At 49.3% G+C, this 25,242-nt stretch overlaps 3 protein-coding genes across 4 annotated transcripts in view; 2 read left to right on the forward strand and 1 right to left on the reverse strand.

Moving 5' to 3' along the window:
• Positions 1 to 2,539: 2,539 nt before the first annotated feature.
• Positions 2,540 to 9,362, forward strand: CLN6 (CLN6 transmembrane ER protein). Its single transcript, XM_086849787.1, has 7 exons — positions 2,540 to 2,717; positions 4,167 to 4,281; positions 4,895 to 4,993; positions 6,762 to 6,950; positions 7,349 to 7,404; positions 7,895 to 8,017; positions 8,980 to 9,362. The coding sequence occupies exons 1-7, from the start codon at positions 2,635 to 2,637 to the stop codon at positions 9,260 to 9,262; spliced, it is 948 nt and encodes a 315-aa protein (XP_086705913.1). The 5' UTR covers positions 2,540 to 2,634; the 3' UTR covers positions 9,263 to 9,362.
• A 1,045-nt stretch (positions 9,363 to 10,407) lies between these two features.
• On the forward strand, positions 10,408 to 17,598 carry CALML4 (calmodulin like 4). Its single transcript, XM_086848709.1, has 5 exons — positions 10,408 to 10,497; positions 10,610 to 10,640; positions 12,533 to 12,673; positions 13,718 to 13,906; positions 14,581 to 17,598. Exons 1-5 carry the CDS (start codon positions 10,495 to 10,497, stop codon positions 14,676 to 14,678), a joined length of 462 nt encoding a protein of 153 aa, XP_086704835.1. The 5' UTR covers positions 10,408 to 10,494; the 3' UTR covers positions 14,679 to 17,598.
• A 2,368-nt stretch (positions 17,599 to 19,966) lies between these two features.
• The window catches only part of PIAS1 (protein inhibitor of activated STAT 1), a 47,844-nt gene continuing 42,568 nt past the window's right edge, over positions 19,967 to 25,242 (reverse strand). The window contains exons 9-14 of one of the 2 annotated variants that reach the window (XM_086848708.1): positions 23,675 to 23,835; positions 23,405 to 23,535; positions 22,921 to 23,098; positions 21,902 to 22,044; positions 21,662 to 21,699; positions 19,967 to 20,403 (exon numbers count right to left, since the gene is read on the reverse strand). In XM_086848708.1, the coding sequence (XP_086704834.1) occupies positions 20,107 to 20,403; positions 21,662 to 21,699; positions 21,902 to 22,044; positions 22,921 to 23,098; positions 23,405 to 23,535; positions 23,675 to 23,835 (948 nt within the window). In that variant the 3' untranslated portion in view covers positions 19,967 to 20,106. Of the gene's footprint in view, positions 20,404 to 21,661; positions 21,703 to 21,901; positions 22,045 to 22,920; positions 23,099 to 23,404; positions 23,536 to 23,674; positions 23,836 to 25,242 lie in introns of both variants that reach the window. The other variant, XM_086848707.1, reaches the window with a different exon arrangement.

The following is a 25,242-nucleotide window of genomic DNA, read 5'->3' on the forward strand; positions in this document are numbered from 1 at the left end:
CCAGAATCCCACACGGCAAGGCTGGAGAAGCCCCTCAGAACGGGGAGACCAAGCTCAGCCAAACTTCAATGGATCTTTTCTGGAAAAGCGCTCCAGAGTGTGGAGGCCGAGCTCAGCTGATCCTGAACGGATCTCTGCTGGAAAAGCCCCTCAGAGTGGGGAGGCTGAGCTCAGCCATTCCAGGATCCTGAAGGGATCTTTTCTGGAAAAGCCCCTCAGAGTGGGGAGGCCGAGCTCAGCCGATCCCGAAAAAATCTTTTCTGGAAGCGTGGAGGGCAAGGCAGTGACACCTTGAGAGGCTGCCTGGAACAGAGTTAATAAATAAGGAATAAAGTTGGTGCTTATTAAAGGCCTTCAAAGGATGCACCTTGGGCAGTACAAGAGCCTGGCTGTGGCTCCACCCGAGATGAGTTTTCGCACTTTTATGTTAAATAATTTACTTTTTAAAATGTTTTATTTTAAATGGACAAGTTTTGATCCATTTCCACACTGGAGTTAATTGTCCAATTACAGCTTCGGGTTATGAAGTCCCATCCTCCCATATTGCTCCATCATTTCACTGTTGGAATGGGTTGTTTGGAATGGATTGGGTTGGGTTGGTTGGGTTGGGTTGGGTTGAGTTGGGTTGGAATGGATTGGGTTGGGTTGGGTTGGATTGGGTGGGGTTGGTTGGACTGGATAGGGTTGGATTGGGTTGGGTTGGATTGGGTGGGTTTGGTTTGGTTGGAATGGATTGGGTTGGGTTGGATTGGACTTGGTTGGACTGGATAGGTTTGCGTTGGATTGGATGGACTTGGTTGGACTGGATTGGACTGGATTGGTTGGGTTGGGTTGGTTTGGTTTGGACTGGGTTGGACTGGACTGGACTGGAGTTGGATTGGCTGGGTTCAGTGGGACTGGACTGGACTGGATTAGGCTGGGCTGGGTTGGATTGGTTGGACTGGATTGGTTGGATTGGGTGGACTGGTTTGGGTTGGGTTGGGTTGGTTTGGGTTGGGTTGGGTTGGGTTGGGTTGGGTTGGGCTGGGTTGGGTTGGTTTGGATTGGCTAGGTTTGGTGGGACTGGTTGGACTGGATTGGTTGGATTGGGTGGGACTGGTTTGGGTTGGGTTGGGTTGGGTTGGGTTGGGTTGGTTTGGGTTGGGTTGGGTTGGTTTGGGTTGGGTTGGGTTGGTTTGGATTGGCTGGGTTCAGTGGGACTGGTTGGACTGGATTGGGCTGAGCTGGCTGGACTGGGTTTAGCTAGGCTGGGTTTAGCTGGGCTGGGTCAGACTGGGCTGAGCTCAGCCAGATTCAGCTGGGCTGGGCTGGGCTGGGCTCACTTTGGGTTTTTTAAACCAGAACCAGCAGCTCCATCCCCTCAACCCTGCCCCAGCACCGGCAGCACCTTCACCCCGGCTCTGGGGACCCCGGCTGTCACACATCTGTCACACATGTGTCACACAGCTGTCACACATCTGTCAGTCACAATCTGTTACACATCTGTCACCTCCCCTAGCTGTCACCTCCCTGCTGCTATGGGTGCCACCAGCAGTAAGGGGAGACCGGAGGACACCAGGGGACACCGAGGGACATCAGGGGACACCGGGGGACACCAAGGGACACATCAGGGGACACACCAGGGGACACCAGGGGACACACCAGGGGACATCGAGGGACACCAGGGGCACCGGGGATGCACCTCCTGATTCAGCCACCAAACCCCACCGGGAGCAGATTCACCCCCGGGGGCTGCGAGTCCCTCCCGCTGCCCCTGGCCGGGAGCGATCCCATCCCGATGGATTCATCCGGCCAAAAACCGGGATCAGCGGGCGCCGCATCCCCCGGGAAACGGGAACTCGGGAAGAGCGGCGTCTGCACATCCAGGGAGAGCTCCTCATTCCCAACAAACCTCGGGCTCTGCGCCATGGGTTGATGGAACACCCGCGGTGTTCCTGGCTGCCATCCCAGCCGGGAATGCTCCGGGATCGGGGGGATTCGGGCGGTTCCGGGGTTCTCCCGGTGCCGGGAGCGGCCGGGATGCGCTCGGGGCGGTACCGCCGCTCTCCCGGTGCCGGGAGCGGCCGGGATGCGCTCGGGGCGGTTCCGGGGTTCTCCCGGTGCCGGGAGCGGCCGGGATGAGCTCGGGGCGGTCCCGGGGTTCTCCCGGTACCGGGAGCGGCCGGGATGCGCTCGGGGCGGTACCGGGGTTCTCCCGGTGCCGGGAGCGGCCGGGATGCGCTCGGGGCGGTCCCGGGGTTCTCCCGGTGCCGGGAGCGGCCGGGATGCGCTCGGGGCGGTACCGGGGTTCTCCCGGTGCCGGGAGCGGCCGGGATGCGCTCGGGGCGGTACCGGGGCTCTCCCGGTGCCGGGAGCGGCCGGGATGCGCTCGGGGCGGTACCGGGGTTCTCCCGGTGCCGGGAGCGGCCGGGATGAGCTCGGGGCGGTACCGGGGCTCTCCCGGTGCCGGGAGCGGCCGGGATGCGCTCGGGGCGCTGCGGGCGGCGGGACCGGCGCTGCCCCCGCCCCGCCGGGGCGGTCCCGGGGCGGCCCCCGCGCAGCCGCCGCTGCTCCCCGGGCCGGGCCGGGAGCGGGGATCGGCCCCGGCAGCGGGACAGGCTCCGGGAGCGGCTCCGGGAGCCCCGGGCCGGGCTCATGCAGGGCTCGGTGCGGCGCCGGCCGTTCCCGGCCGCGGCTCCGGGCTCGCCGCCGCCCGCAGGGCCGCTCTACCCGGGCAGGTGAGCGCGGCCGGGGGCTCGGGGAGGGTGGGGAAGGGGAAAATCCAACCCTCCTTCCATGGGGATCCTCTCTCCATCCAATCGCTCCGGTTCAGCCCGCTCCGCGCCCCTCCCCGGACAGCGCGGCCCCTTCCCGGGTACCACCCCCGGCTGTGCGGGGACCGGGACAGCACCGGCACCGGGGACAGGGACAGCACCGGCACCGGGGACCGGGACAGCACCGGCACCGGGGACAGGGACAGACAGGAACCGGGGACCGGGACAGCACCGGCACCGGGGACCGGGACAGCACCGGCACCGGGGACAGGGACAGCACCGGAACCGGGGACCGGGACAGCACCGGCACCGGGGACCGGGACAGCACCGGCACCGGGGACCGGGACAGCACCGGCATCGGGGACCGGGACATCCCGAGAGTCGGGGACCAGGGCACCCCCACGTTCAGGGACCGGAGCATCCTCAGGGTTGGGGACCGGGACATCCCCACGTTCAGGGACGTTCAGGACACCCCCAGGACCAGGGACCAGGACATCCCCAGGTTTGGGTTCCAGGACATCCCCAGGTTTGGGTTCCAGGACATCCCCAGGTTTGGGTCCAGGACATCCCCAGGTTTGGGTCCAGGACATCCCCAGGTTTGGGTCCAGGACATCCCCAGGTTTGGGGTCCAGGACATCCCCAGGTTTGGGTCCAGGACATCCCCAGAGTCGGGGTCCCCCAAGGTTCCCCCTCTCGCCTCTGTCCCGGGCATCCCGGCCTTCCCTGGGTTATCCCAGCCCATCCAGGCTTTGCCAGACTCTCCCAGGGAGCCGCAGCATTCCCAGCTCATCCAGGATATCCCATCCTCACCCTCCAGCTCTCGGCGTTCCCCGAATCATCCCCGAGTGCTTCGGGGTGGAAGGGACCCGAGAGATCCTCTCGGTCCGTGGGCAGGGACACTTCCATGGGCCGGGAATCTCGAGGCTGATCCAGCCGATCCCGTTCCCGGCACCGGGAGAGGGATTGAGCCGCTTGTCCCGCAGGGAGGTGAAGCTCCAGAGGTGCTGGAGGGGCATTCCATGGAAAGGCTCCGTCGGGGTTGGATCCTCAGTGTTGGGTGCGGGTGTTGGGAGCAGGGCTGAGGCTGGTGCCGCACCCGGAGCATCCCGGGGCTGGAATTCCAGCGGGTGTTGGGAGCAGGGCTGAGGCTGGTGCCGCACCCGGAGCATCCCGGGGCTGGAATTCCAGCGGTTCCTCAGCTCAGCTCCTGGCAGTTGGGATTCTGCCTCTCGGTACCAAAGTTAAAAACAGCCGCGCTCAGTTCAGCGCTTTTCACCTCGCTGGGGAGGCCGGGAAGAGCCTCCTGTCCTCCCTGCTCTTCCCCTCGGTTATCCCGGATTCCCGAGGCGGGGAATCGCAGCTCTGCCTCGTGCCGGAGCCGCTCCAGGCTCCGTGTCCCTCTGTCCCCTCCAGGCACGGCGGGACCAAGGCCGAGGACACCTCCAAGGCGTCCCCGTTCCACCTGGACCTGTGGTTCTACTTCACCCTGCAGAACTGGGTGCTGGATTTCGGGCGCCCCATCGCCATGGTGAGCCGGGCTTTGGGCTCAGAGGAGCCGGCTCCGGGACCGAGCTTTCCCGGGAAATCCCTTCCCGAATTCCCTGCCTCACCTTTCTTTTCGCTCCAGAAGCTTCCTCCCGCTTTTCCCCCTTGCTGTGTCCCAGAGCTCGGGGTTTCCAGGAGTGTCCATAACGTTCCCATGGGATTTTTGAGCTGGAAGTTGGCAGAAGCTGCAGGATCCCAAAAATGCCTTCCTTGACCCCAGCACCACGGACCGAGAGGATCTTTCCCAGGAAATCCCTTCCCGAATTCCCTCCCTCACCTTTCTTTTCGCTCCAGAAGCTTCCTCCTGCTTTTCCCCGTTGCTGTGTCCCAGAGCTCGGGGTTTCCAGAAGCTCTGGGATACAGGAACGTTCCGTTCCCATGGGATTTTTGAGCTGGAAGTTGGCAGAAGGTTCAGGAAGCTGCAGGATCCCAAAAATTCCTTCCTTGACCCCTGGCAGGGCCAGGAGGACAAACTTCCAGAGGGCGATTTTTAGGAATTTTTCTCCCAGAAATCCACCCAGCTCCATCCCTCCCGACACCATCAAGTCCAGCTGAGCATTCCCAAGCGATCCCAAACATTTTCCCTCTCTCCTCAGATCATCTTCCCTCTGGAATGGTTTCCTCTGAACAAACCCAGCGCTGGAGATTATTTCCACATGGCTTACAACGTTATCACCCCCTTCCTGCTGCTGAAGGTAAATCTGGGAATCTCCAGCGCTTTTCCCAGGTTTTTTTTTTTAAATTTCCAAGGTTTTTAGGGTGTTGGTTATTCCCAAATCCCAGCCAGGAGGAGTTAAGGGGATTTGTGATGCCGCCTTTTAAGGATCACCTCAATTTCTCACTTCCCTTGGGAATTCTGGCTCCAGGAGGAATCAGAACTCCCAGGAAACCTGGGAATCTTCAGGGCTTTTCCCATTCCTGGTTTTTTAAAGGCTACAAGGTTTTTAGGGTGTTGGTTATTCCCAAATCCCTGTCAGGGAGGAGGAATTAAGAGGATTGTGATGCCACAAAAGTATCACCTCAATTTCTCACTTTCCTCTGGAATTCTGGCTCCAGGAGGAATCAGAGTTCCTGGGAAATCTGGGAATCTCCAGGACTTTTCCCATTCCCAGTTTTTTTAAGTTTAATTATTTAAATTTTAATTTAAAATTATTTACATTTTAAAATAAAATAATTAAAATTTTTAAAATAATTTAATTTTTTTAAAATTTTAATTTAAAGGTTTTTAGGGTGTTGGTTATTCCCAAACCCCAACTGAATTCCCAACAAATCCCAAAAGCATTCCCTCTGGAATTCTGGCTCCAGGGGGAATCAGAGCTCTTTTCCCAAATGATATTTTTAGGAAAATCAAAATTAAACCTGAGTAAGGTCAGAATTAAACCCCAATAAGGTCAAAATTAAACCCAAACAAGGTCAGAATTAAACCCAAACAAGGTCAAAATTAAGTATAAATAAAATCAATTCAACCCAAATAAGGTCAGAATTAAACCCAAATAAAGTCAAAATTAAGCACAGATAGAGTAAAAATTAAACCCAAATAAGGTCAAAATTAAGCACAAATAAAGTAAAAATCAAGCACAGAGGAAAAATTAAACCCAATAAGGTCAAAATGAAGCACCAAAAATAAAAGAAATAAAGTAAAAATGAAGCACAAATAATAAAATAAAAGAATTAAAAATGAAGCACAAATGATAAAATAAAAGAATTAAAAATGAAGCACAAATAATAAAGTAAAAATGAAGCACAAATAATAAAATAAAAGAATTCAAAATGAAGCACAAATAATAAAATAAAACAACTAAAAATGAAGCACAAATGATGAAATAAAAGAATTCAGAATGAAGCACAAAGAGGTCAAGATGAGGCAGAAATGGAGTGAAAAATAAACCCCAGTGGGGTTAAAAATGAACACAAGCAAAGCCCAAATTAAAGCCCCGTAAGGAGATTTGCTCTGCTCGGAAAAAGCGGCTTTGGGGACACGGCTGCTGATCCTGCTCTTCCTCCCCCTCCTCTTCCTCCTCCTGACCCTCTCCTCCTCCTCCTCCTCCTCCTCCTCCCCCTCCTCTTCCTCCTCCTCCTCCTTCTCCCACCCTCCTCCTCTCCTTCTCTTCCCCCTCCTCCTCCTCCTCCTTACCCCTTCCTCCTCTCCTTCTCCTCCTCTTCTTCTTCCTCTTCCTCCTCCTCTTTTTCCTCCCACCCTCCTCCTCTCCTTCTCCTCTTCCTCCTCTTCCTCTCCTTCTCTTCCCCCTCCTCCTCCTTCTTTTTCCTCCTCCTCTTCCTCCCCCTCCTCCTCCTCGTCCTCTTCCTCTTCCTCTTCCTCTTCCTCTTCCTCTTCCTCTTCCTCTTCCTCTTCCTCTTCCTCCTCCTCCTCCTCCTCCTCCTGCCCTCCTTCTCCTCCCACCCTCCTCCTCTCCTTCTCCTCCTCCTCCTCCTCTTCCTCCCCTTCCTCCTCTTCCTCCCCAGCTGATCGAGCGCTCCCCCCGGACTCTCCCTCGCTCCATGGTCCACGTCAGCATCATCACCTTCGTGATGGGCGCCAGCATCCACCTGGTGGGGGACTCTGTCAACCACCGGCTGATCTTCAGCGGGTACCAGCACCACCTGTCCGTGCGCGAGAACCCCGTCATCCGCAACCTGCGCCCGCAGACCCTGGTACGGGATGGGAAATCTGGGATTGGGAAATCTGGGATTGGGAAATATGGGAATGGGAAATGGGAAATGGGGAATGGGACAGGAACCTACAGATGCTGGGATGGGATGGGTAAATCTGGTACCAGCACCACCTGTCCGTGCGCGAGAACCCCGTCATCCGCAGCCTGCGCCCGCAGACCCTGGTACGGGAAATCTGGGATTGGGAATGGGGAATAATGGGAAATGGGACAGGAACCTGCGGACACAGACACTGGTATGGGATGGGCTGGGCTCAGGGATGGTTAAAACCAGGATTTATCAATGATGAACCCCAGGTTGAGCCGGGCTCAGGGGTATCCCAAACCAGGATTTAGAACCGATGGTAACTCGGGTTTGTTTCCGTCCCACCGCTGGCGCAGATCGACTCCTTCGAGCTGCTCTACTACTACGATGAGTACCTGGGGCACTCCATGTGGTGAGTGATTCCTGGGATATTCCCAGGATATTCCCAGGATGTTCCCAGGATATTCCCAGGATGTTCCCAGATGTTCCCGGGATGTTCCCTGCGAGGGGAGGGAAGGGCGGGAGAGCTCCAGAGTCAGAGCTGCCCCAGGATCGGGTTCTGCTGCCCGGGGTTGGATTGGGATCCAGGCCAGGGTGGATCCAGGGATCTCCTCTGCTCTGGGATGGGCTCAGGGATGTGGCAGCTCTTGGAGGGACAGCTCGGCCTTCCAGAAGGTTCTGGAGTGGGAATTCTCCTGCCTGAGCTTGGCAATTTCCCAAGATTGGGAATTTCCCAAGGTTGGGAATTCTCCTGCCCCCACCAGCCCCTGTTCCCTGTGGATGCAGCAGGAATCTGGGAGCAGGGAATTCTGCTGAAGCCCTGGGTTGAGGGCAGGACCAGCTCAGGGGCTTTGGGGCAGCTCCCAGCCTTTCCCAGCTTTGGGAATTGCTGTTTTCCGCAGGTACGTCCCGTTTTTCCTGATCCTGTTCATTTACTTCACCGGCTGCTTCACGCCGGCGGCGCGGCGGGGCCGGATGCCCCTGGCTGCCCTGCTCCTGGTGGGGCCCAGCAGCCTCTACTACTGGTGAGTGCCCCCCCTGCCTGGGGCTGAGCCGGGAATTCCCTGGGAATTCCCTGGGAACGCTCTGGGAAGAGCTGCTCCGGTTCCCCAGGGATCCCCAGGGCGGCTTTTGCTCGGCGGGGCTGGGAAATCAAATGAAACCTCCTGGAAGTTTGGAGCCACTTGAATCCCTGGAAGCTGGGACAGACCCAGGGGCACCCTGAGCCACCCAGGACAGCCCCAGGGTCATCCAGGACAATTCCAGGGCCACCCAAGACAATCCCAGGGCCACCCAGGACAATTCCAGGCCATCCAGGACCACCCAGGGACACCCAGGACAATCCCAGGGCCACCCAGGACAATCCCAGGGCCCCCCAAGACAATTCCAGGCCATCCAGGACCACCCAGGGGCACCCAGGACAATCCCAGGGTCATCCAGGACAATTCCAGGGCCACCCAAGACAATCCCAGGGCCACCCAAGACAATTCCAGGCCATCCAGGACCACCCAGGACAATCCCAGGGCCACCCAAGACAATTCCAGGCCATCCAGGACCACCCAGGGGCACCCAGGACAATCCCAGGGTCATCCAGGACAATCCCAGGGTCAGCCAGGACAATTCCAGGCCATCCAGGACCACCCAGGGGCACCCAGAACATCTCCAAGGTCACCCAGGACATCCCCAGGGCCACCCAGAACAATCCCAGGGTCACCCAAGGGTGACCAGGACAGCTCCAGGGCCACGCAGGACAGCTCCAAGGCCACCCAAGACCACCCAGGACAATCCCAGGGTCATCCAGGACCACCCAGGACAATCCCAGGGGCACCCAGGACATCCCCAGGGCCACCCAGGACAGCCTCAGGATGACTCAGGACATCCCCAGGGCCACCCAGGACATCCCTGATCACCACTGCTCCCAGGAGAAGCTGGGAACGCTCTCCAGCCTTCCCAGGACCAGGAATTCCCGCAGGAATTTCCCTTGCAGGTATCTGGTGACGGAGGGGCAGATCTTCATCCTCTACATCTTCACCTTCTTCGCCATGATGGCGCTGGTGATGCACCAGCGGCGCAAGGGGCTGGTGCTGGACAGCAACGGGCTCTTCCTCTTCCTCTCCTTCATCATCACCCTGCTCCTCATCGCCGCCTGGGTGGGCTGGCTCTGGAACGACAAAATCCTGCGGAAGAAATACCCTGGGGTGATTTACATCCCCGAGCCCTGGGCCTTCTACACCCTGCACATGAACAACCTGCACCAGGGCGCCTCCTGAGCCCGGCTGGCGTTCCCTGGGGGATGGGAAAGGGGGGAAAAAAGAGATTTAGGGGTTTTTTAATGTAGATCTGTGCGTTTCCAATAAATCCCTGAGAGGAGGTGGCTGTGTGATGAGATTATAATTAATATGGTATAAAATAAAATTAAGATAAAATATAAAATAAATATGAAATAGTATATAAATTGGTGTTATATAAAATAAAATTAAGATAAAATAATATAAAATACATATCAAATAATATAAATTAGTGTTATATAAAATAAAACTAAGATAAAATAATATAAAATAAATATAAAATAATGTAATATAAATTAGTGTTATATAAAATAAAATTAAGATAAAATAATATAAAAACCATATAAATTAGTATTATATAAAATAAAATTAAGATAAAATATAAAATAAATATAAAATAATATCATATACATTAGTATTATATAAAATAAAATTAAGATAAAATAATATACATATAAAATAATATAAATTAGTATTATATAAAATAAAATTAAGATAAAATAATATAAAATACATATAAAATACATATAAAATAAATATAAAATAATGTCATAAAATTAATATAATACAAAATAAAATACATGTAAATTAATATAAAATAAAATACATATAAATAAAATACATATAAATGAAAATAATATAAAATAAGACAGAATAGAATAGAATAGAATAGAATAGATAAAATAATGAATACAATACAGTAAATATTAAATATTCTATTAATTATATAACATCAATTACATTCATATTAATAATATATTTATTATGATATAATTAATTATATAATAAAATAATATATTATTATATTAATATATTAATATACTAATAAATATATCTATATTTAGATATATATTTTTATATTTTATTCAGAAAAATCTCTACAAAATTAAAAAAAATTCAAACTAAACAATTAAACAATTTAAAAAAACCTCGATTTTTTCCCAACGACAAACAGATTTGTTTGGAATTCCAAAACTCGAGCCCGGATCCTGAGCTCTCCCAGCTCTAAGGAGGTCACAGCTCGATCTTTCCCACTCCCGAGCTTTGGAAAATCCCCTTTTTTTTTCCCCGGGAGCAGGCGGGGCCGGGCTGAGCCGTATCCATAGCAGCGGGATTTTATTACAGCCTCACCCGGGGACTTCAGCCCTGAGCAAACCCCGAGCGGCCTCCGCTCCTGCCGGGAACCTCAAATCCCAAAAATCCTCCCCAAAACCATGGTGAGTGCGGCTGCTCGCGCTCTGCGCGCCTCCCAAACCTCATTTTAAAGCTATTTTTGAGTTTTTCCCCCCCTTTTTCTCTCTTTTTTTTCTCTCTCCCTCCCTGCTCCAGGCGAAGTTTCTGTCGCAGGATCAAATTCACGGTAGGTTCGGCTTTGTTCCGCTCGGGGTTAATTAGCGGGATTAAAATGACCTTTCTAGAAAAAATGATTATTTTCCCTCCGCCAAGTCGCGGTCTGGGTTTGTTGTGGCTCTGCCGGGATCTGGGAAAACGGGGAAAAATCTCCGCAAATTCCCTGATCCAAAAACCCAAATCCCGCCGGGAACAGCAGAAATTCCCGGTGCCGGTGCCGGTCCCGGTGCCGGTTCCGGAGGAGGAGGAGGAGGAAGGAGGCGGGGCAGGGGATCCAAATTCCCATCGCGAGCCAATCCCGGCGCTGGGATCGCTCCGGGAATGGCCGAAGGAAGCAGGAATAAGAGTATTGATAAGGGTATTGATAAGGGTATTAATAAGGGTATTAATAAGAGTATTAATAAGAGTATTAATAAGAGTATTGATAAGGGTATTGCTAAGGGTATTAATAAGAGTATTGATAAGGGTATTGATAAGGGTATTAATAAGAGTATTTATAAGGGTATTGATAAGAGTATTGATAAGGGTATTAATAAGGGTATTAATAAGGGTATTGATAAGGGTATTAATAAGAGTATTAATAAGAGTATAGTTATATTAATATAATATTACTGTAAATCTGATCAGCGCGGATTGGAGAGGGGAGGAGGAGGAGGCGGCCGGGCCAGGGGGGACCACGGATACCCCCGGGACACCCCCGGGACACTCCTGGACACCCCCGGGACATCCCCGGGTACCCCCAGGACACTCCGGGACATCCCCGGGTACCCCCGGGACACCCCCGGGACATTCCCGGATACCCCCCGGGACACTCCCGGCCACCCTCGGGACACCCCGGGACACCCCCAGGACACTCCCGGGCACCCCCGGAACCCCCCGGGCACCCCCGGAACCCCCCGGGTACCCCCGGGATCGGGAGCGGGCCGGGAAGGGGCGGTGAGAGCTCCGGGTCGGATCCGGGCCAGCAGCGAGCCGGGATTTGCTGCTGGAAAAGCGGGAATGCGGCGGGATGGCGGCGTGGGAGAGGGAGCGAGGTGGGGAGAACTCGAGGTCCTCCTCCTCCAAAATGTCCCACTCCAAGATCTTCCACCTCCAAAATCTCCCAGCTCCAAAATCGCCCCAGCTCCAAAATCTTCCATCCCCAAAATCTCCACCTCCAAGATGTCCCGTCTCCAAAATCCTCCATCTCCAAAATCATCCACCCCAAACTCTCCCACCTCCACAATCTCCGCCTCCAGCATCTCCCACCCCAAAATCCTCCACCCCAAAAATCCCACATCTCCAAAATCCTCCACCTCCAAAATCCACCTCCAGCATCTCCCACCCCAAAATCCTCCACCCCAAAAATCCCACATCTCCAAAATCCTCCACCTCCAAAATCCGCCTCCAGCATCTCCCACCCCCAAATCCTCCACCCCAAAAATCCCACATCTCCAAAATCCTCCACCTCCAAAATCCACCTCCAGCATCTCCCACCCCCAAAATCTCCCAACTCCAAAATGTCCCACTTCCAGCATCTCCCACCTCCAAATCTTCCAGCCCCAAATCCTCCACCCCAAAATCTCCCACCCCCAAAATCTCCACCCCAAAATCCTCCACCCCAAACTCTCCCACCCCCAAAACCTCCTGGCGCCCTCCCCCTCCATCCCTCAGCCCTTCCCTCATCCCCCTCTGTCCCTGTCCCACCCCAGCAGGGCAGGAAAAGCGTTTTCATCCCAAATCCCCGGGATCCGAGCCCTTTTCGGGCTGGAGGGCCCCAATTAGCGCCGCTCGGGGTTTTAATTACCCTCAATCCCCCCCCCCCCCCGCGCCCATCCCCCTCCTGGAAAGGCGACACGAGATCCCGGCTGGAATTCTTCCAGGGATCCCTGGGGGCCTCAGCCAGCTCTGGTTTTTAATTAGAGTTCAAGGAATGTTTTTCCCTGTACGACAAGAAGCAAAAAGGGAAGATCAGGGGCTCGGAGCTGCTGGCGGTGATGCGGTGCCTGGGAGCCAGCCCCACTCCGGGAGAGGTGCAGAGACACCTGCAGCTGCACAAGATCGGTGAGACACCAAAAAACGGGAAATTCCTGGGGAAAAAATCCCGATTTTTCTGTGCCAGGAGGGAAGGAGCTGTTGGGATGTGTTAAATCCAGCCCGAGGATTAAAAAGTGCTGTTAAAATCCCCAAAAATACGAGGAAAAAAAGCAGGATTAAAGATGTGAATGTGGATTTGGAGGGTGGGAGAGTGTCCAGGCCGAGCAGCAGAGGGGGAAGAGCGCAGGGGGACGTTCAGCCCCAGATCTGTAGGAAAAATAAAGCACAAAAGCCAAGGAATTGTGAGATCGGCCGCGGGGAGGATTAAAAATTCAAGATCCAGGTTGGGATTTGAGGCAGTTGTAAACGGGGTTTTAGGGGGAAAAGCCCAGTGGGGACAGGGAAATCCCGGGAAAATGAGGAGAAACCCCAGGAAAGGGGGAAAAAATCCAAGGGAGGGAGAATTCCAGGAAAGGGAGAAAAAAAAAGAACAGGAAAGGGAAAAGAAACCTCAGAGAAGGGAGAAGAAACCCCAAAAAAAGGAAAATAATCCCAGGAAAGAGAGAAGAATCCCAGGAATAGGAAAAGAACCCCAGGAAAGGTAAAATAACTTCTGGAAATGGAAAAGTACCTCAGAAAAGGGAAAATAACCCCAGGAAAGGGAAAAGAAACCTCAGAGAAGGGAGAAGAACCCCAGAAAAGGTAAAATAACCCCAGGAAAAGGAAAAGAAACCTCAGAGAAGGGAGAAGAAACCCCAGAAAAAGGAAAATAATCCCAGGAAAGAGAGAAGAATCCAGGAATAATAAAAGAACCCCAGGAAAGGGAGGAAAAAAAAAACATAAAGGGAAAAAGAACTCCAGAAAAGGGAGAAAAATCCCAGGAGAGGGAGAAGAAACCCCAGGAAAGGGAAAAGGAACCTCAGGAAAGGGAGAAGAACCTCAGGAAAGGTAAAATAACCCCAGGAAAGGGGAAAGGAACCCCAGGAAAGGGAACTGGGGGAGGAGGAGGGGAAGCTCCATCCTGGATCCGGCCCCCAGCCGTTCCCGAAGGATCTGCCCGTCCTTTTCCAGACAGGAACGCTGAGCTGGACTTCTCCACCTTCCTGACCATCATGTACCGGCAGATGAAGCAGGAGGAGCCCGAGCAGGAGATCCTGCGGGCGCTGGCCATGCTGGACCGGCAGAGGAGGGGAGTGATCGCCGCGCCCGAGCTGCGCGCCAAGCTCACCCGGCTGGGAGAGAAGCTCTCCGAGGAGGAAGGTATCCCAAATCCCACAGGGATTCCTTTCCTTTCCTTTCCTTTCCTTTCCTTTCCTTTCCTTTCCTTTCCTTTCCTTTCCTTTCCTTTCCTTTCCTTTCCTTTCCTTTCCTTTCCTTTCCTTTCCTTTCCTTTCCTTTCCTTTCCTTTCCTTTCCTTTCCTTTCCTTTCCTTCCCTTCCCTTCCCTTCCCTTCCCTTCCCTTCCCTTCCCTTCCCTTCCCTTCCCTTCCCTTCCCTTCCCTTCCCTTCCCTTCCCTTCCCTTCCCTTCCCTTCCCTTCCCTTCCCTTCCCTTCCCTTCCCTTCCCTTCCCATCCCATCCCATCCCATCCCTATTCTTTTCTATCTCTTTTCTTTTCTCTTCTTTTCTCTTCTTTTCTCTTCTTTTCTCTTCTTTTCTCTTCTCTTCTCTCCTCTCCTCTCCTCTCCTCTCCTCTCCTCTCCTCTCCTCTCCTCTCCTCTCCTCTCCTCTCCTCTCCTCTCCTCTCCCCTCTCCTCTCTTCTCTCCAAACCTCTCCTCTCCCCTCTCCTCCCCTCCCCATTTGTTTTTCCCCCATTTTTCCCCTTTTTTTCCTGTTTTTCCCCATTTTTTTCCCTTTTTTCCCCTTGTTTTCCCATTTTTTCCCCATTTTCCCCATTTTTCCCCTTTTTCCCCATTTTTTCCCATTTTTTCCCAGTGGATGAGCTGCTGAAGGACGCCCCGGCCGGCCCGAACGGAACCATCAGATACGAGGAATTTGTGCGTCTCCTCTGCCTCCCTCCAGCCGACTACTGAAATCCCGGGAGATTCCTTAAAAATTATTCCATTTCCGTTTTATCTCCCCCTCCGCCGGCTGCCTTCCAAAACCTGCTTTTGCCTTCACATCCCATGGGATCGGCCGCGATTCCCGGGAAAACGTGGTGGGATGGAATCGAACGGAGCGCGACGACGCGAGCGCGGCTCCGGGAAACCGTTTCTGAAAGGATTCCTGAAATTCCGAGTGGTTCCTGAAATCTTTCCAAGATGATTTCTTCTTCTAAATTCCTTAAAAAAGAGTGATTTCTGGAATTTCTGGAAGGGTTTCGAAGTCGGGGTTGGGAAGTCGGAGCTCTTTGGGGTCTCCGCAAAGGAAAAATGGGGAAAAAACAGGAAAATTCCCATTTTTCATAGCAGGGAAAACAGGGCCAGGAAAATTCCCGTTTTCCACAGCGGGAAAAACTTCCTTGGGGAAATTCCCCCTTTTCCACACCAAGAAATTCCCATTTTCCATAGCATGAAATTCCCATTTTCCATAGCACGAAATTCCCATTTTCCACACCAGGAAATTCCCATTTTCCATAGCATGAAATTCCCGTTTTCCACACCAGGAAATTCCCATTTTCCACACCAGGAGGAAACTCCCAGCTCCAGCCTGATCCTGGTTTTTTCCCACCTGGATCTCTCCAGGCCCACCAAAGGGTGGCTGGAATTTCAGGCAGCTTTTCCCTGGATTCAGCTCTGGAATTCCACAGGGATGGCGACTGGGAAAATCCCGTATTCCCATAAATTCTGCTCCAGGAGCCTCTCCCTCCACCCTTAAATCCGGAATCTCCTCTTGGCTCCGAAAGCCACAGCAGATCCGAGGGATTGGGAAGGAATTCCCGGCGGGGAGGGGCTGGGATGGAATTTCCAGAGAATTCCCTGTGGCTGCCCCTCTATCCCGGAATGTCCGAGGCCAGCTTGGATTGGGTTTGGAGCAGCCTGGGATGGTGGGAGGTGTCGCTGCCCATGGAATGAGACGGGATTTCAGCTCCTTTCCAAGCTGGATTATCCCAGGATTCCGCTGTTCTCCCGTCCCTGCGGAGCAGCTCCGAGGCCTCCACCCGGGAAAAAACCGGGAATGAAAAACCACCCCCAAATCCAAGCAAATCCCAACCTTCCGAACCCAAACTGGAGTCCCTGCGAGGGAGGGGAAAACAGGGATTGTCCTCATGGAATGTGGGATGGGAGGATGACCCCGCCCCTCTCTGGGTGCCCCGCCCCCCTCTGGGTGCCCCGCCCCCCTCTGGGTGCCCCGCCCCCCTCTGGGGCCAATCCCGGCCGCAATCCCAAGGATGCCACCCCTGGAGAGCCGGAGACACCCAGAGCCGGAGTTTGGGAATTGGGAATTTGGGAATTCGGGAGTTTGGGAATCCAGGAATTTGGGAATTTGGCAATTTGGGAGTTTGGGTGTTTGGGAGCCGAGTTTGGGAGTTCAAGAGTTTGGGAATTGTGTTTGGGAGTTCAGGAATCTGGGAGTTCGAGAATTTGGGAATTGAGTTTGGGAATTTGGGACCTGAGCTTGGGAGTATGGGAATTTGGGAACTGAGAGTTTGGGAATTGACAGTTTGGGAACTGGGAGTTTGGGAGTGCCAAATCCTCGGATTCCAACACCTCCACGTTCCATTTTCCATGGGATTAACGGGGATTTGATCCCGGATCTTTCCCAGTGGAATCCCAGGGAATGGGAACACCAGGCCCAGCTGCCATTCCCAGAGTGCTTCATCCCAGGATTCCCACAATTCCATTTTCCACGGGATTAACGGGGATTTGACCCCGCTGCCCTTGAGGCCACCCTTAACAGAACCCACGGAAAAACGGGAAAAGCAATCCCAAATTCCTGCTGGCTCCGGGAAAAACCACACCCCCAATTCCAGAAAAATCCACCTTTATCCATGAAAAATAATAAAAATCTCCCCCTGGAGCAGGGATGAGGAGCTCGAATCACTTCCAAATGAGACCGTTTCAAAAATAACTCTTTCCCATTTTCTATCCTTTTATTTCTTTTTTTTTTCCTTTTTTTTTGGGTCAGTTTTGTTGGTTTTTTTTGTTTTTTTGTTGTTTTTTTTCTCGTTTCCTTCCGTTTTTTATGGGTTTTTTTTTTTTCTTTTTTCCAACTGACATTTAATAAATTATAAAATCGGTGTAAGGGGTGAAATAGAATATATATCAGCCAGATATGTATGAAATACAACATGCATAGGGGAGGGGGGAAAAAAAACAAACAAACAAACGAAAAAAAAACCCAAAAACCCCAAAAAACCTATGGAAACTCACCTGGAACTCACGCACACGGATCTATAAATACATATATACACACACATATACATATAAACACCAACAGTTTTCCTTTTTTTTGTTGTTTTTTTTTGTTGTTGTTGTTTTGTATTTTTTGTCTTTTTTTGTCGGTTTTTTTTTTTTTTTCCCAAAATTCAGCTATTTAAGTGGCGGAGGAAGGGATGCTGTAAAAACACTTAAAAACCATTTTTTGATGCCACGTTATGGTGTGAAACCTTTTCAAATACGACTGATCAGACAGCAATTACCTAATGCTACTTGGATTAAAGGTTTATAATTTTTTTTTTTGCTTTTTTTTTGTCTTTTTTTTAAAATTTTTTCCTTTTTTTTTCCTTTTTTTTTCCTTTTTTTGTTGTTTTTTTTAAAATCAATTTATTATGAATTTTTTGACTTCGTAGGCAAAAAAAAAAGGTGGCCCTTTGTCGATGCTTGAAGCGACTATTTGCAATCGATAGGTTTTTATTTCTGGGATGTGAAAAAGAAAAAGGAAAAAGAAAAAAAAAATCAGACAAGAAATCTGCTAATTTTAGTATTCCTTAACTCTCTTTTTTTTTTCCTGATAAACTCGTTTACCTGCACTTTCAACCTGTTATAAAAATATTTTTTACACCAGAGGAAACATTTATTTTCTCTCTCTCTCTCTCTCTCTCTCTCTGACTTTGGGACACGAGAGAATCGATTCCTTCCCTCCCCTTTTTTCTCTGAATTTTAAAAGAATTTCCTGAAAAATGAAAGGAAAAAAAAAAAAAAAATAAAAATTCTGCGTTCCAGCTATTTACACATTCCACTCCTTAAGATGGATCAGCCCAAAGAACCCCACCAAAAAAATTAAAAATCACGATTTTCCTATGTCATGCTTAAAAAATAACGGAAAAAAAAAATAACCGAGAAAGGAATTAAAATAACGGCCGAAAACCCAAAAAAAACTCCAAAAAATTCCGAAAGAAAAAGCGAATTTTGAAAGCCGCCAGCCCTAAAAGAGCTGGATAGGGAGGAATAATCCGGGAATTCGGGAATATCGGCGGGGTGAGCTTCACCTGCAAGCACAAACTGCGGCTACGGCACTAAAATCAGCTTTTTCCAGCCAGGCCGAGGTGGTTTGGAGGCAAAAAACACGAGCGGCTCCACGAGGAAACACTGAGGCATGCTCCGGAATTTTCCGGGAAGAGCGGAGGCTGGCGGAGCGGGATCCGAGTTTGGAGGGATAAAACTTTCCAAGCCAAGCCGTGCTTCCAGCTGGGGCTCCAGAAAAATGGAGTATTTTGTGTCACAAGCTGTTCCTCACTGGGATCTGATGTTGATTTGGGCTCCAGAAAAATGGGAATTCTTGTCCCAAAATTCATTCCTCAGCTGGGATTTGGGGCTCCACCCCACAAAAATGACATTTTTTGTTCCAAAACTCATTCCTCAGCTGGGATCTGATGTTGATTTGGGCTCCAGAAAAATGGAATATTTTGTGCCCCAAGTTGTTCCTCACTGGGATTTGATGTTGATTTGGGGCTCCACAAAAATAGAACTTCTTGTCTCTCAAGTCATTCCTCAGATGGGATTTGGGGCTCCACCCCACAAAAATGGAACTTCTCATCCCAAAACTCATTCCTCAGCTGGGGTTTGATGTTGATTTGGAGCTCCAGAAAAATGGAACTTCTTGTCCCTCAAGCCATTCTTCACTAGGATCTGATGTTGACGATGTTGATTTGAGGCTCCACAGAAATGGAACTTCTTGTCCCACAAAACCATTCTTGACTGGGATCTGATGTTGATTTGGGGCTTCCCTTCACAGAAACGGAACATTTTCTGCCCCAAGTCATTTCTCAGCTGGGATTTGGGGCTCCACCCCATAAAAAATGGAACTTCTCGTCCCAAAGCTCATTCCTCACTGGGATCTGATGTTGATTTGGGGCTCCACCCCATAAAAAATGGAACTTCTTGTCCCAAAGCTCATTCCTCACTGGGATCTGATGTTGATTTGGGGCTCCACCCCATAAAAAATGGAACTTCTTGTCCCAAAGCTCATTCCTCAGCTGGGATCTGATGGAGCCGGGCCCTCGGGAATGACGGAATCCCAGCAGTGTGGAATATTCTGAGTTGGGAGGGACCCACGAGGATCAAAGTCCTTCTAAAAAGCATCTCAAAATCCCAGCCTGGGCATCCCTGGGAGCGTTGTCCAAACATTCCTGGAGCTCCGGCAGCCTTGGGAATGCCGGAATTCCCCGGGAAGTCTGGGCAGGGCCCCACAGCCTCCGGAGGAAGAATCTTCCCTAAAATCCAACCTAAACCTCCCGCTGAGCTTCGTGTGTCATTCCCTGGATCAATCTGCAGCGTTCCTGACTGAAGCATGGAATTCAAAAGGAGAATTTGCCTGGATAGAGTGGCACACGGAACCAGAAATGCCAAAAAAAAATAAAAATAAAATCAATTCCCAAAAATCCAACCCCGCTCCTGAAAGGCTCTGGGCTGCAGACAGAGCAGGGGCTGCTCCGCTGCCAGAATTAAGAAAATCTGTGTGAAATATGGGATTTGGGGGGGGGATTGGATTCCAGCAGCAGAGGGAAATGTCTCTGAGAGGAGATTTAAAAAAAAAAAACCCTCTCCCCAAGCTTGAACTTTTCCAAGTTCAGCTCCTCTCCCGTTTCTTTAACTGAAAATAATGCCATCGGTGTCCGAAGTGAAGGGGGGAAAAAAAATAAAGGAAAGGAAAGAAACTCACGTGACAAATGCACAGGTGTAAAATCTTCAGCATCCATAAAAATGAACTGAAGCTCCTTGTTTTTCTTACATTTTTTTTTTTTCTCTTTTGTCTTTTTTTTTTTTTTCTTATTTTTACCAGCGAGGCCATCTTAGGTTTATATACAAAAGTAAAACTGAAAATAGACTTTTTTTTTTCTCCGTCGTTCTCTGTACATGTAAATTATTTTTTTTTCCCCTTTTTAAAAAAAAAAAAGGAAAAAAAAAACCAAACCAAAAAAAAAAAGCCAAAAACCACCTTATCTTAATTTTTTTTTTTTTCTTTTTTTTTTCTTTGCTCTGAACAGAAAGGAAAACCGGAGCACGAAGATTTCCTCTGTCCCTAAAACCCTCCCCACCCAAAAAAAAAAAAAAAAAAAAAAAAAAATAAGAATAAGAATCAGTCCAAGGAGATAATATCTGGTATGATACCGAAGATGGAGGCCGTGTCCGTGGCGCTCCTGCCGGCCACGGCGTGGCCGTGGTTCTCCCGGAGGCTGTTGGAGGACACCAGGCTGCTGTTGCTGCCGCTGCTGCTGCCGTTGGTGGCCGGCAGGGAGCCGCTTCCCCCCGCGTTCAGCTGGTCCAGGAACATTTGGGATGAGGTGTAGGGAAAAAAGCGGGAGTGTAAAAGTTCCTGGTCGTCGGAGGCGGAGACGGCGGCGGCGGCGGCGGCGAGGAGGGAGGTGTTGTAATGCTGGCGGGGAAGAACGGCCGGGAATTGAGGATTGGAGGAGATGGAAATGAAAGGGTTTTGTTGAGGTGGAGGTTTTTAGGGGGGGAGTTCTGGGTTTTATGGGAGGGGAAATGGGGTTTTAGGATTTGGGTTTGAAGATGGGAGGAATTGGGAATGCTGGGGTTAGAAATAGAAGGGTGGGAATGGGGTCAGAGTCCCAGATCAGGAGAAGGCAAATAGGAATGGGATCAGAGAAATCAAACCAGGAGAAGGCAAATAGGAATGGGATCAGAAATCAAACCAGGGAAAGGCAAATAGGAATGGGATCAGAAATCAAACCAGGAGAAGGCAAACAGGAATGGGATCGGAGAAATCAAACCAGGGAAAGTGAAAATAAGAATGGGATCAGAGAAATCAAACCAGGAAAAGGCAAATAGGAATGGGATCAGAGCCCATACCAGGAAAAGGCAAGCAGGAATGGGATCAGAGAAATCAAACCAGGGAAAAGGCAAGCAGGAATGGGATCGGAGAAATCAACCCAGGGAAAGGGCAAGCAGGAATGGGATCGGAGAAATCAAATCAGGAAAAGGGCAAATAGGAAAGGGATTAGAGAGCCCCAGACCAGGAAAAGGCAAATAGGAATGGGACCACAACACCCAAATCAGGAAAATGACAAGTAGGAATGGGATCAGAGAGCCCCAAACCAGGAAAAGGGGGAAAAATTGCCCCAAATCCAAGTTGCAGCCCCCAGAAATGAGGGTGAGGCAGAGCTGGCAGGTGGGACTGTGCTGATCCCTGCAGAATCCTGGGAAAACGCATTTAGGGCTGGAGCAATCCCAAATCCATTTCAGCAGCACCTCCCTGGGGAGGAACTCTGCTCTCAGCCTTTCCTCCCAGCAGGACTGAACATCCAGGCTGTCCCAGGCCTGGACCCAAATTCCACAGGGCGGGCTCTGCTCTCCATGGAGATATCAAAGCATCCCTCCACTTTCCATGCAATTTTGGTGCAATCTTGGTGCCATTTTGGTGCAATTTTTGTGCACTTTTGGTGTCATTTTGGTGCCATTTTGGTGCAAGTTCCCTCTCTGGGAAAGCAGAAAGGCCAGGGAGACATCCCAGCTCCATTTTTTTTGGAGGAAAAGGGATCAAACTGCACCAAGTTTAACCCCTGGCTCCCCAAAAGGTTTCTTTTTGCTGTGCCTGATCCCACTCCCACGTTCAAATCCCAAATCCCGCTCGGAAAAGTGTTTCCCACAGGATTTCATTCTCCCTGACTTACCTGATTGTCACCTGACAGGAAAGGGAAGAAATCCAAACCTGCTGAGAGACAAAAAAACCTAAAATTCAGCTTTTCCAAACAGAAGAGAATTTCTGTTTCTCAGGTTTTTTTTCACTTCTTTCAAAACAAAACCAACCAAATGCTGCTGAAACTTCAAATTCTGTTCAGCAGAGATTTAAAGCTAATTATCTCGATTTTTTAAAATTATTTTTTGTGCTGGGGGGGCTGCTCAGAACTCACCCTGCAGGTCGTAAGGCATGGGTGTCATGTGGAATGGGTGCCTGTAGTCCTGGATCAGCGAGGAGTTGATGTAGCTGGTGTCCACGGCGGGAAGGCTCGGGGTTCTCGACACGGGAGAAGCTTGGTGGGGTAAATTTAAAATGCTGGGAAAAGGGGGAGGGAGAAAAAAAAATAAAAACTCGTTAGATATGTATAAAAATTAATAAAATATTTTACATAATTCATATTAATAAAATATGTAAAATACGTAAAATACGTAAAATACGTGAAGTACGTAAAATGCGCCAAGTACGTGAAATACGCCAAGTACGTGAAATATGCAAAATACGTAAAATACGCAAAATACATAAAATGCCTAAAATCTATAAAATCCATGGATTTGATTTTATTTATTTATTGTATTTATTTGTTTTATTGCTGTCCCATCGGGGATTGCTTCTTTGTAAATGGAATTTCAGCTCAAAATCCCAAAATTCTTGGGGGAATCCCCAGGGTTTCTCCTCATGACATTCCAGCAGGAAAGGCAGCACCAGAGAGCTGGGATTTAGGGAATTCCCGGGAGCTGCCAGGAAATGGGGATGTGGGACAGCTCTTGCCAACAGGGATGAGACAATCCTGAAGGAATAATGAACCCAAAATCCCATGGGAATTGTGTGATCCTGCAGGATCTGGGTGACACCACAGGGATCACTCTGGGATTTGGGATCTGGAACCTCCCAGAACCGGCTCAGTCTGGAATTCAGAATTTGGGATTTAGGGAACCTCAGCTCAGTCTGGAATTTGGGATATGGGATTTAGGGAGAGCTGGCTTAGTCTGGAATCTGGGATTTAAGGAACCTCCCAGAGCCTGCTCAGTCTGAAATTTGGGATATGGGATTTAGGGAGAGCTGGCTTAGTCTGGAATTTGGGTTTTGGGGAACCTCCCAGAGCCGGCTCAGTCTGGAATTTGGGATTTGGTTAACATCCCAGAGCTGGCTCTGTCTGGAATTTGGGATTTGGGGTTTGGGCTCCGCTCTCACCCCTTGCTGTTGATGGGAGACGCCGGGGATATGGAGGGACAGCTCCTCTTGGCCGAGGGCTCCTCCTCCTCCTCGTCCGAGGAGCTGTCGATGGTCAGGTCGATCACCTCCACCTTCTTGTTCCGGTGGGATTGCTGCTGCGACGACACCTGGTGCTCCAGGGAGGAGCCGAGGCACCCTGCACGCAACAACAGCCCTCAGAGCCCGGGAAATCACCCCATTCCCAGGGAAAACAAACCGCGGGAATTCGGCGGGAATTGGAGCGTTACGCAATGGAAGAACTCGGGATGGAGGGAAGGGATAAAGGGAGATGGAAATGAGCGTTGGGGATTGGCTCAGAGCCTGGAAAATCCCATTCCCAGGTAAAAAACAACCTTGGGATGTCGGGAATTTGAACATTAAACAATTAACATGGTTGGGATGTCGGGAAGGGATAAAGGAGATGGAAATGAGCGTTTGGGGAGGTGAAGGAGCCGCCGCTCACCGTCAACGCCGTTGTAGGACGCCGTCACTTCCTGCACTTCCTTCTTGCTCCTCATGGGAGCCCAGGATCCGTCCTCCTTGAACTGGATCTCGTCACAATCCGTGCAGAATTTCAGGATCTCCATGAACAACCTGCCCAGAAGAAGGGATTAAAAAAAAAAAGAGGTTTTTTTTTTAAAAAAAATTTATATTTATATTTTTATATTTATATTTATTTCTACATTAATTTATATATTTATATTTATATATTCATATTTATATATTTGCCCACCCATCGATGATGAGGTGCTCGTAGGGAGCTTTCTTGTCACACACGGGGCACACCCAGGTGGGTTTCTTCTCGTTCATCTGGATGTACAGCGTGGCATCGAAGCACTGCAGGTGTGAGCACGTCAGCGCCCGGCACGGGATGGTCAGACGCATCTTGCCCAGCTGGGAAAGTTACAAAAAAAATCAGGATTTTATGTTTTTGGGGTTAAATTCACCACCAGGGATTTTCTGGCAAGAGTTAGGTTGGGTTTTCTGCGGAAAGAATTGGGAGAAATCTGAATTTTGGGTTCCTGTAGGTTCGAAATGGTGTAAAAGTGAATAAAAATCTTTTTTTTTTGGAGTTCTGTTTGATGGAGGAAGCTGAAGAATTGGTTCCTGTACCAAAACTGGAACTACAAATGGAATTATTCTTCATTCTGATCCAAGTGCCAGGGCACTGAAAGGAGAGCAGGCAGGGAAAGGAACGGGATCTCAATCTGAAATCAAAACCGTGGCACCAAAGGCGGGAACTGGCGGCAGAGGGTGGGGAAAATCCCAAAACCAGGAATTTCACCCCAGGAAAAGGCAAGGGAAGAATTCCTGGGGAATGGTTCAGGGGGAGGAGTCTGAAGTGTTTGTTTGGGTAAATATTTGGATTTTCTGAGCGCCCCTGGCTGATGGCAGCGGTGGGAGAAGAGATTTTGGCACAGGAATTTTGGGAATCAGGAGTTTTGGGAATCCAGTGGGATCCAGCCCCGTGGCCTGAGCAGTGCCAGGAGGAGGCCACAGGATGGCACCAAAATTATCCCAAAGCCAAAACAAAGGCTCTGCTCAGAGCCAGCACCTCCTGCAGGGTGAGCAGCAGGAAGGTTCCATTCCCTCTGAGCTGAAATCACCCCAAAAATCACTTTTTCCTTATATATAATACATATATATATGTATTTATATTTATTTTATATATATATGTATTTATATTTATTTTTATATATATGTGTTTATATTTATTTTATATATATATGTATTTATATTTATTTTTATTTATTTATATACATGTATTTATATTTATTTTTATTTAGTTTTGTATTTCCATTTATTTTTTATAGATATATGAATTCATATTTATATATTTATATATATTTATATATATTTATATCTAAAATATATTTTAATATACAAATATCAAAAAGCATATAAACATATTTCGATAAAAATATATAATATAAATTAATACATAATGATGTACAGCATATAAATATATATTTAAATATGTATTCCATATAGAAATAAATTTTATTTTAATGTATTTGAATTAATAAATAAATAGGCAATAAAATAAATAAATAATAAATAATATAAAATAAAAATAATATAAAATAATATAAAATAGTATAGAGATATATTAAAATAATATAAAATATATTAAAATATATAAAATAATACAAAAATAAATAAAAAATACTGTAAAATACTGTAAAATAATATAAAAATCATATAAAAATAAAATAAAAATAAATAAAATCTAAAAACAAATACAAATATATTTATTATAAATAATTGATTTAATTATTATTATTATTATTATTAATGAAC

Source organism: Cyanistes caeruleus, chromosome 13, assembly GCF_971803275.1.
Source record: "Cyanistes caeruleus chromosome 13, bCyaCae1.hap1.1, whole genome shotgun sequence".
Taxonomy (NCBI): Eukaryota; Metazoa; Chordata; class Aves; order Passeriformes; family Paridae; genus Cyanistes; species Cyanistes caeruleus.